At 36.1% G+C, this 11,363-nt stretch overlaps 1 protein-coding gene across 1 annotated transcript; it reads right to left on the bottom strand.

The window, feature by feature from the left end:
* Nucleotides 1-2,435: 2,435 nt before the first annotated feature.
* LOC100549720 (nebulette-like) lies at nt 2,436-11,104 on the bottom strand. Its single transcript, XM_031553912.1, has 8 exons — nt 11,086-11,104; nt 10,737-10,844; nt 9,965-10,075; nt 7,000-7,110; nt 4,291-4,401; nt 3,547-3,657; nt 3,119-3,229; nt 2,436-2,664 (listed from the first exon to the last, which is right to left on the bottom strand). The coding sequence occupies exons 2-8, from the start codon at nt 10,800-10,802 to the stop codon at nt 2,506-2,508; spliced, it is 780 nt and encodes a 259-aa protein (XP_031409772.1). The 5' UTR covers nt 10,803-10,844; nt 11,086-11,104; the 3' UTR covers nt 2,436-2,505.
* Between the last annotated feature and the right edge of the window lie 259 nt (nt 11,105-11,363).

The raw sequence follows: 11,363 nt of genomic DNA, 5'->3' as shown, positions 1-11,363 counted from the left end.
GTGGGGTAGTGTGGCTGGAAGACTGTGTAGAGGAATTGGACTGGGGGGTATTGATTGATGCTCGGCTGAACATGAGCCAGCAGTGTGTTCAGGTGGCCAAAAGGCCAATGGCATCCTGGCTTGCATCAGAAACAGTGTTGCCAGCAGGAACAGGGAAGTGTTCTCCCCCTGTACTCGGCTCTGGTGAGGCCATATCTCGACTACTGCATCCAGTTTTGGGCCCCTCACTGCAAGAAAGACATTGAGGCCTTGGAGCAGATTCAAAGAAGGGCAACAAAGCTGATGAGGGGTCTGGAGCACAGGTCTTATGAGGAGCGGCTGAAGGAGCTGGGATTGTTCAGTCTGGAGAAGAGGAGGCTCAGGGGAGACCTCATTGCTCTCTATACCTACCTGAAGGGAGGTTGTAGTGAGCTGGGGGTCAGCCTCTTCTCTTGTGTAATTAGTGATAGGACTAGAGGGAATTGCTTCAAGCTGCACGGGGAGATTGAGGCTAGACGTTAGGAAATACTACTTTTCTGAAAGAGTGGTCAAGCGCTGGGATGGGCTGCCCAGGGAGGTGGTGTTCAAGGAACATTTGGATTTTGTGTTGAGGGACATGGTTAGTGAGCACTATTGGTGATTGGTGGATGGTTGGACTGGAAGGTCTTGTAGGTCTTTTCAACCTTGGTGATTCTGTGATTCTGTAAAGTACACTTTTCTCCCCTACCAAGGAGGCAGTGATAAAAAATATTAGAGTAAGAATTTTTTCTATAGAAGAGAAGACTAAATAGTAAAAATCATATTGTAAATAATCTGCCAAATGAACTAGTGAGCTATAAGCAGCACGGATTTTATCTGTAGAGCTATCCACCTTTTTTTGGTCCCATAAAGCAGGAAAATACTTGAGATGAAATCAAAAAATCAGAAGCCAATAAAGTGTCATTAACTTTTTCTACATAGAGGTGTTTTCCCTTAAGTTAGTAAAAACTTACCCTTATAATCTAATTTGTCTAAAATGCAGAAATATTAGAATGAAGAGAAAGAAAATAAATTCTCACTTCAGTCTCACTTATGAACAGCTTTCTTACATATGGAAGATCCACTTCAGATACACAGAAATGGTGATCACAACATAAGCTCAAAGACATAATGCTTTTATTTCATGTTATGCAGTACGCTAACTACATAAATCCTAAAGAGGACTGTCAGTCTTGGCAGACTGGCCCTACATTGCTGCAATGAGTTCAGATGCATCAAATGCTCTAAAAGGCTTAATTAAGTAGTGCAGGGTTTTTACATGGCTGGTATCTGACTGTTATTGAGCCCATTCTGCTTAGATCTGCTGACCTATTTGAGAACTCGATCAAAAGCTATATCAAACACTGGAGCAGAGAGGAAAGCAGATCAGTAGGGGCTAGCTGGGATCCCCTCCATTACGTGGAGCGTTGGTGTAGGATGCCAGATACAGACCTAATTGCCTTCACACCATGCAGCTATGCACCATTCAAAACCAAGAGCTAACAGGCTACAAGAAACAAAACTGGGGTCAGGGAGCCTGTCAGCAGATTATATTAGAAGATGAGGCTTTCAACTGTTCTCATTTGAGGGAAGAAAAGGAGCCAATAACTAATGGCTGAAAAAGGTTAAAGGAGAAGTAGAGCAGTCTAGAACACCCTCAGAGACTTCACTCCTTTCCCTTCAGGCTCTTAATTCTCTAAGGATGCTGCAGTGATACACGATAGCACCAGGAAATTGCCTCTGAGGGAAACTAATAGACCTTGTACTTGTAGTGGTGAAGCTGAGAGAAGCTTTAAAGAATTACATCTGTCTCAGATAACACTAAAATACTGGAGTTACTTATATGCCTCTCTATCAAATCATTGGCTTTATTAGTATTATTTAGTCTGCCAGAAAAACAGACACTAACTGGACAGACTGTGGCTCTAACGGCTAAATTTACCCTCCATCTTTTCTTCAGTTATATTAAAAGCAAAACCAGAATTACTAACAACAGAGTTAATGGGCCCAAAGAGGAAATGGAACTGAACACAACAATCATGAACTGGACAATCTTCGAAATTTAAGTTCATAATTTATATCTAAGGATAGGCTGAAACTTAAATCCAGCATAAGATTTTTAAAATGTAACCAGTGTACATAAAATCATTAGACATATATTTCTGAAACTTGCTTTGTTCTAATTTTTTACCAGAATGCTAGTGTTCTGTACATATGATAAACAGATGAAAGGTCCTATATGCACAGTAAGAAGCCGTAGTTATTTTGTCCATTTAAATAAAATGCTTCCTGGGGCTTGGTGGAAAAAGAAATCTTTTAAAAATAATTGTGGTATGGCAAGGTTGTATAAGTGCTTTAGCAATTCAAAATAAGTGTCACACCTAGAAAAACTGGTTATTTTTTTATTGAAAGAAATGAATGATACAGACTTTGCCAGGAAAATATTGCAAATAGTTCGAAGGACATTTACTCATAAGTCCTCTATTTCATGCTAAGGCACAAGGGACACTATTTAAGCAGAAAATATCTGAAAATGTGCAAGAGAGAAGCACTATTACTCACTGAACTGATGTTTTTCTGAGTACTTTTTATCCTCTCCATCTCTGGAGTGTCTGGGACAGCAGAATAGTTACAGAGCATCTTCTCTGCTTCATCTTTGTACATTTTCTGAAAAATAATTTTGAAATGTCAATTCCCTGTTTTGTTAGGGCTTAGAATATACAAACTGCCACAAAAAATGCTTACTGCTGACAAGTGTCAACAGTCACTTACAGTAGTGATTTCAACATCTTTCCTCCATGATATTCCTATCACTGTGGCACCATTACATCCCTATCTATGTGGAACACCTGACAGTGAAGGAAACAGATATATTTTTTTTTCTTCCCATTAGGTAATGTAAAAAGATCTGCAAGTAGATGTAAAAAATTCAAGATGACTTAAGTGGCATGACAGGCCTGAATATAAATAAGAATCAGGCAGTAAGACTTTTTTCTATGCGTAAATTAATTTCATATAGGTTTGAAAGCCTCTACAGAGATAGAGAAGTATTCTGAGCAATGTACTTTCAGCACTCATTGTTACACACAAATTAAAAAGTTAGCCTCTGAACTACACCCACCTGGCTTGCTATTTCTGAAGCCCTTTTGACCCGTTGTATTTCAGGAGTAAATGGACCAACTTGCATCCCTTTTCCTATAATTTCAGTCTCCAGATCTTTTCTATATTCTTTCTGCAAAAAAATTAAGATTGAATAAAAATAATGTATATTAGAGTAAAATCCAGTGAACTGAACTAGAACAAAATTAAATAAAGACATATCCCTGAGTATGCAGTGTAACTAATTCCATGGTTATTTGCACATATTGTCTTCAAAGCTATACTGATATCACTGATTAGCCTTCAAAAGAGCTGCTTCAATTTCTGTAATTTGATTTTTCTTTTTTTTTCTTTAAACTTTCTCTGCTTATTCCTTTTAGGACAAGTGTTTTTAACATCTCATTCCATTTCACTTCAAAAGTAATCTTAATAGATACAATCTGTACTCACCTGGCTTACAATTTCAGAAGCTTTCTTTGCTCGTTGTATATCAGGAGTATCCATGCCCACTTCCATTCCCTTTCCTTTAATTTCATTCTCCAAGTCTTTCTTATATTCTTTCTGAAAATAATATTATTAGCGTTACTCACATGTCCAGCAAACAAATCCTTCCATTTTTCTTCTCAGTACAATTCCACCAAGCATTATCCATAAAGGATCAAACAACTTTTGGTTCAACAGTATTATCTTTGTAGGACCTATATACAACACAATTATACTACAGCTGCTGTCGGGTTAAAAAATTCTTTTAACAGACTGCTTTCTCCAAATTTGACAGTCTTTCACATTTATCTGTCTTTCCAACTTCGACAGCCACAACCAGAGGAATATGTAGTCAGGAATTTTTACCCTTCAGCTGTTCTTTGTGATGCTCAGCTCATAAGGCTTTTAGCATGACTGTAGCTGTGTTTATCGTTTGGCCCTACCTAAACAAGCAGCTGCTCTCTATACTTAAGAGTAGGAGGGCTTGCAAGCTACTGAACACAGTCAAGGCCAGGCATGGTTAAGGGTCGAAATTCTGGGAACATTTAATTTTCCCCATACGTGGACTACATAACTTTCAGACTCCATAAAGCTCAACAGACTAGGTCTTTAGTGAAGTTTAGTAGTTATATGCCTACTGTCTAGATTATTTATCATGTCAGAACAGAACATTATGTCAGAGGCAAAGCTTGGACCAGGCATGATACCTACAGTGCTTGCAATTTCAGAAGCTTTCTTGGCTCGTCTTATCTCAGGAGTATCTGGACCAACTTGCATGCCCTTCCCTTTAATTTCAGTTTCCAGATCTTTCTTGTATTGCTTCTGCAAAATAAAATCTTATACATTAGGTTTGCAATAGTCAGAAAGTTATGGGTAGATTTTTACACGAGTCAATTTAAGAGTCACAATTTCAACTCAATCAAAAATCTTAACTAGAATATTAAAACTCTCAAGAGTCTTGGCAAGATTTTAATAGGAAAACATGTAAAAACCTAGAGGAGAAAAACTTTAGGAATATACAAAACTCCACTGCTGAATTTGGGAGGGTGCTAGGGGAATCTGCCCATACAGATTGCTGTAATTATCTTCTAAAATAAAGAGGCAGTTTAGCTCAGCAAAACCTAGTGTAATAAGCTGGTACTTGATGCCAGACTAATAGAAACACATTTTAAGAAAATATTTTATTCATAAAGACTACATGCTAGAAATTTAATACAGTACAGAACTGTTTCCACTGAACTTTCAGAACGTGAAGTTGTAATTTATTCATTTAATACATCTTTCCTGAACCACAGCTGTTAGACAAGTGGCTGTACTCGTACAAGATTGCTGCTTTATCCCCACAATATAAATTATAAATAAATAATAATCAGGAAACAAAATTAATAATACATCTTCAGCTTTTTCAAGCATGGATATATTTCTTTTTCTTTTTAAATGATATTAAAAAGTAATACTGAAATATCATATACAATAATTGTACTTTTTAATACATTACACTTTAAAAAATTAAAAGACTTTTATCTTTTATGATCTCTGGCACTGCTATCTCTGATACTGTAGAAATAATCATTTTTCCTATTTTAGTTTATCTGCTTATGGAAAGAAGAAAACTTTTTAAAAAATAATTTTCCCGTTCATTAACTATTTTTAGGTTACATTTTAGTTAGGAGGAAAACAAAAAGAATATCTTCATTACAGTGCTCTAAACACTGCAAAAAGTAACAAGAACGAGCAAAAATACTTTCAGTTTTCTATCTCTGTCTCACTCTGATAAGGAAATGTGATAAAACTACTCTCTTCTTCCAAAACCAGACACCAAACTTCCCAATTTTTTTTTTTCTAAGTTTCAGTTAAAAAGTGAGAAGACACCATCTCTCACTTCCTCTCTGCTAAAAGCAGAATGGCAAATGCTTCCTCCTGGCTTCCTGCTGTGTACAACAAGAAGAAGATAACTCAGGGAGTTACAGCTATGTTCTCCTGCACTTGCTCACATTAGTAAGGTTGGCCCTATGCACAGCAGTATCTCTGGTTATTATGGCTATAGATGTATATACGTGTAAAAAAATACACATATCAAATGCATATAAAATATATAAACATGTAGGGTTCTCCAAAAGTAATGCCTCCTATTTATTTCCATGAAAATTATAATAGATACAAAGAGCATAATCACACTATTTATCTGATAGAAAAAAATCTCAGCTACGAAACACCATTTTTTATCATAGTAACCACTCATTTTCACCAGCCATGAACAAGAGCTTGCATGTCACACTCGTAAAAATCTGCATGGTCATCCAGAATGTGGTTTGTCTTTCATGTCACAGTTGCCACTGCTGAAATGTACCACTCACTGCCTCACTGTGCTCACATCCACTCTTTGGTTTCCATAAACATTCAGCAAGCATCAATGAATTTCAACAGTTGCAATATTTTCCGCATGAAGGAATTCAATTCCACCCCTTTGCTTCAAACACACTCCCGTGTCAGATGCCATTTTGTCAGACTGTCCCTCTGTTGCCATCTATCACATGGCAACAAAACATATGGGAATTTTGGTGGTAAGGTTTAATATCAATTACCATCCCACCAACATTTGCCTCTGACATTGTGGGCCAACATAATAAAATAAGAGACATTATTTTCAGAGCAGCCCTCCTGTATACATACAAACATTCATGTGACAAGTGGTGCCAGCTTTGGAGCCTGAGTCCTAGGGAAGTACACAGCCTTGACAAGCATAGATCAAGACACGAGCTCCTCAAAATGCTTTCAAGCGATATAGGGCCACCAAGTCTTCTACTCTCAATCCTTCAATGGGAGTAGGTCACACCTGTGCTTGTAGGAAACCTCCAGAACAACGTAGATCAGTACAGTTCTAAAAATATACTCTGGAAAGACCCTGCATCTGTCTAGTTGCAGAGGCAAGCCCAAGAAAACCCACTTCTTCAGCAGCAAGTCTACTTTTGGGAAAAAGCTTCCAGAAGTAGAACATCTCTGGATAAACATTCTTTCAAAGATGTTTGACAATCATTACCAATGGTTATTTTTAAATAACAGAAACAAATTTCAAAAAGCTGGAAATCACTTCCTTGACTATCCTTTAGAAGTTCATTAATATTCAACTCTTTTTCCATTGCAGTATTAGTGATACTAGTTGAACAACTGGACTAGATTGTCTACCTGTTGCCTCCACTAGCAATCCACATTGACCATTTCATTGTCTGAGAAGAAATATTTGTTTTAAGTTTATTCCAAACTTCTTCTATATTCTTAAATCAAAACAGAACTAGCCTTAGTTTAAGTTCTTACATATTTCACTGCAGATTATGTTTAAAGAATGGAATATTTTCCATAGATTATACCATAAAGAGTGAACTTTCTCTAGCATCAATAATCTTGACCAGCATAACGTACCTCATTTAGTATTTGAGCCGCGTTTTTAACTCTAATCAAATCTGGCGTATCTTCAAACACTGTCATTCCTTTTCCTTTCATCCATTCTTCCAAATCTTTTCTATACTCTTTCTAAGGATTTAAAGAGAGATTTCTCCAGTTAATATTGTGTGCAAGATCTTGAAAAGAAATGCCATTTATTAAACGTCTGAAGGGCCTCTTTGAAATACCTATAAAATATGAATTATCTGAAGGTTTCAGAGTTAAAATAGAATTTAAAATTATCAAATCAAAAGCTACAATGTTGCAAAAGTCAAAAGGTTTTAATATAGCCATTTATTTTCCTGTTGTGCTCTTGAAAAACAGCCCTCCCCTATACAGTGCTAGCACATTATTTAGGGGACTCAGCTGCCAATCTACATTTTAATTGCAGAAGCATTTGCTTATACACAGACTAGTATCTGCTGTGCTGCCATTTTACCTCCTTTTCACTAATGGATTCACAATCAGGATGGATTCCCTGAACACTGTATTAGAGAGGACCAGTTAAAATGACTGCTTGATAAAGCATAATGTAGAAACAATATTCCTACCATTTCTCTTCTGTTCCCTGCAGACACTTCACTGTTATGATCTATCAACATTTAAGAACTGCAGCCTCCAGAGCACTCAAATGTTCAGAATAAAATTAAAAGCACACTGGAATCTGTCTGTGGACACTTGATTCCTCTTCTTCTTCCCAATACATAAAAAGCTGATATAAGTCCAGAAGAAGTGAAAAATCCTTTACCTGTTCTAGAATTTTTAATTGCTTTTTCCACAAGTAGGTTTGTTTGGTTTTTTAATGCCAGGCAAATAGAAGTTTGAAGAAAATACTTTTTCCAAAGAATTTGCATACACACAAATTAATACTCTTAAACACATATTAACTTTATAGGAAGCAACACCTTCGCCTCACCATAAGCCTTTTTATAAGCAGAAAGAAATCAGATATTTTTAAGCAGCTTCCTTTTATCACCAGAAGCAGCGTAGAGGCTGAGAACTTCTAATTTAGAATTATCAAATTCATTTCTCTCTTCTGACAGCCATGAATATGGCTCCAAAGTAGGTTCCTGCTTTTACAAAAATATTAAGTATTTGCAGAATTATCTGCAGTAGGAAGGCAACAGAATTAGTTGAAACACTGCTAAGAGAAAAAATAATAATAATAAAGAAATTTTTAATAACACCAGGTTCTTCTCATGTTTGAAACATTATTTAAATCTTATTGCAGGCCTTCAGCAAAAATATATCCTGAGCAGTATCCATGACTGAGAAGAAAGTACACTATTTTCCTGACTCTCGAAAGATAATAATTGATTTGATCTACATAATCTCTGGGGTTTGATTCTTGAACATGGATATAAAATCTGAAATTCAGTATCTTTCTACATTGAAACACTATTTCCATTTTCTCATATTTTTCAACAGATACGCTTTATTCCCTAAGTAATGAGGTGTAAAATCTAAGGAGTTAAGAATTAGAGAACAGCTAAATACATGTAGCATTACACAGGGAAGTCAACTAAAGTTCTTGAAGATGTAAACTTACAGCATTTCTGCCATTGTGCATGTACTATCCACTTCCATGGACACTTAGCAAGCAGCAAGATAAAGTCAATGAATGTAAGCATTTGCATTTTTTCCCTAGTCAGCAAACACAGATAAGAGACATAAGGGAGTTCTGTATGCACAGAATGGTATTGCCCAAGGTAGATCAAGCTTGAGACTTACCTATATGACAGACAAATTTATCAAAATAAATTATTTATTAGAGGATGAATAAAAAGGAAATATGTGAAATGAAAGTCTTTTCGCACAGCACAGACTGGGATAAGCTATTTTAAGAACAAGGCAAGAAACAAGCTTCAAGGGTTTTTCATTCTAGCTGCCTCAATTCTGTCCATACCTCTGGGCTATAGCAAAACCATCAATTTTTAATACAATAAATATAAACAAGGTACTGCTGGATCCCAGATTCAAATGGAGAAGATCTAGGAGCTCTATTCTAACTGTGCATTTTAAATTTATAATTTTCCAATACATTTGCTTCTAAGTTTACTCAAATAATAAATCTGATGTATAGAATCAATCAATACTCAAAACCAAACATGAATATAGTTAAGACTGTTTTGAACAGTAATATAAAAATTAAAAGACCAACGATATATATATTGTCAGTCATAGAACAAAAAAAAACTGATTTGATTCATAATGTCATACACAACTGAAGAACAATGAGCATATAGAAAATCCACACATCTTAACTAAATTTGCTTATAGCAGATTATGTAATATCAGAGCAATTTTACTCTTCTTAACTTTCATTCATAACAAATCTAATCATAATTGTTCCAAACAGATCAGTTAAAAGTGACTTACACTCAGCTCAAGGCCTCCATATAACTATAACACAATATCATAAACCTGAAATAATTAATCAAATGAAAAAACTGCTGTCTGGGCACCAACAGAAATCTGCCTTTCAACTCTTCATCTTTCTGGAAAGCAAACATCAGAACCTCTCCAGAATCCCATCAAACAGATGTCTTTTGCAGCATGCCTGGAAGGTCACCAAATTTGGGCTTTCTGGCCCGAAGGAGAAGGACAAATTCCAAAATTGAGGCTGCCACAAGGAGTTTCCAGCCAACAATCTATTTTCTATTGAATCATCTGATTTGTTCATTTAACTCTGTTTTTCTGGTTCAGGTGTGCTGAATGTTATAATTTTCTTACATTAAAACAAACTTCAGTAAGTATCAATTCTTATTACAGGACTATTCAGAATATAAAATGACATGCTACAATTTCTATTCATGGACTCTCTTCTGTATTTAATGATAATATTTAGTGTAAGTGGTTCAGCACTCAGCGGCATGTAGTTATGTTGCTTATTTCTCATTTACATCTTAACAACAACAGAAAAAAAAAATTAAAAATCCTCTACCTCCTTCAGAAGATTAGTGACTTGCTTTATATGCAAGAACTCTGGGGTCTTGTCTAAATCCAGAGAGGGCCTTCCCTTAAGACTTTCCTCAAAATCTTTGCGATATATTTTCTGTTGAAGCAAAAACAATTAGCAGTACATGCATGTGCATTTTCAAACATATTTCAGAAAGAACACTATAAACAGAGCCAGATAAGAGCTATGTCATTAATTATCACACTAATAAGCAATGTTACTACTCATTTCATTATTTAGATTATCTGTACAAGACACAGGCAATTTAGATAAAAATACATATATGTGATATTTCCAAAGGGAATGTTTAATCTGATCCATGAAATAAACAATTTCCTTAGTACAGAAAAGAGAAGTCACATGCCATTAACCCACAGAGAACAAGCCTGTGCTACCTTCCTCGTGATCTCCTGCCCAAACTTTCTGTCCAAAACTGCTTCTGTGTCTTCAAGAGAGGAAAGAAAAGCTGTTTCTTTAAAAAAGTTACATCCTGATCCAAGTGACCCCTTGAGCCTCTTCCCATTTCTCAAAAGTTATGCCATATACAACAATGTTAGCATCTCCAGCTTTTGAAGAAAAAAAACTAGTTTGAAGGAAGGACTGAGTTATAGAAAGGAGAACGTAGTGCTACTTCAGCCCTATCCTCAGTTTATAAAACTTCTATGATCATTTCATCTATTTTCTTAAGCTGTGTGCAAGATGTTTGTTAGCCTCTCTACTGATCTAAATTTTGGACATTCAAACACATCTTACTAACCTCACTCTGCATCTTTTGAACATCCTTTGAAACTTGGTACATTGGTGTATCCACAAACTCAAGCATTGATTTGCCTTTAGATTTCTCATAATTCTCTTTGTACTTGACCTGGAAAAACAAAAAAAATACTGTTAGCAGCTGAGAGAATGTGAGATCTGACTGCTTGCTACAGTACCCTGGAGATATTTGACATAGAAGACTCTTACCAAACTAAATCTGTTGGAGAAACAAGGCAGCTAGACAAGGAAATTTTTTCTGGAATCATGTATTCCTTTGCTTCCATACATCAAATGAATTTATTTTAACATGATGAAGTTTGACAACAGCAGGAGAAAAGAGAATCAATCACCTTTAAATAATTGCATGATTTTTGCTGAGTGACCTATGGCTGAAAACTTGGCAGCTTTGCAGTATGATCCCACCATGTTTCAGCAGAACAACAATTACTCTAATCCCAGCCACCACAGGTCTGTCTTTCACGCTCCAAAGTATCATTCTGAAACACTCTTGTTTGCACTGGAGGGAGAGAAAAAGCAAGCAGAACTGTGGTCTCAGTAGGGTCTGGTCTTGCATGGACATTCTTCTCACAGCTACCAATAGCCATGAGCTTAAAGCTAGCAGCGAAAT

Source organism: Meleagris gallopavo, chromosome 6, assembly GCF_000146605.3.
Source record: "Meleagris gallopavo isolate NT-WF06-2002-E0010 breed Aviagen turkey brand Nicholas breeding stock chromosome 6, Turkey_5.1, whole genome shotgun sequence".
Classification (NCBI taxonomy): Eukaryota; Metazoa; Chordata; class Aves; order Galliformes; family Phasianidae; genus Meleagris; species Meleagris gallopavo.
The sequence above is the reverse complement of the archived record's forward strand: the minus strand, read 5'-3'. Positions and strand labels throughout refer to the sequence as shown.

Coding starts and splice junctions, on each gene's coding strand:
- LOC100549720 (XM_031553912.1), bottom strand. CDS start 10,802: ATGCTTGAGTTTGTGGATACACCAATGTACCAAGTTTCAAAGGATGTT. Junction 10,076..10,736: donor TTCAAAAGATGCAGAGTGAG/GTTAGTAAGATG, acceptor TTGCTTCAACAG/AAAATATATCGCAAAGATTT. Junction 2,665..3,118: donor CTTCAGAAATAGCAAGCCAG/GTGGGTGTAGTT, acceptor ATTATTTTTCAG/AAAATGTACAAAGATGAAGC.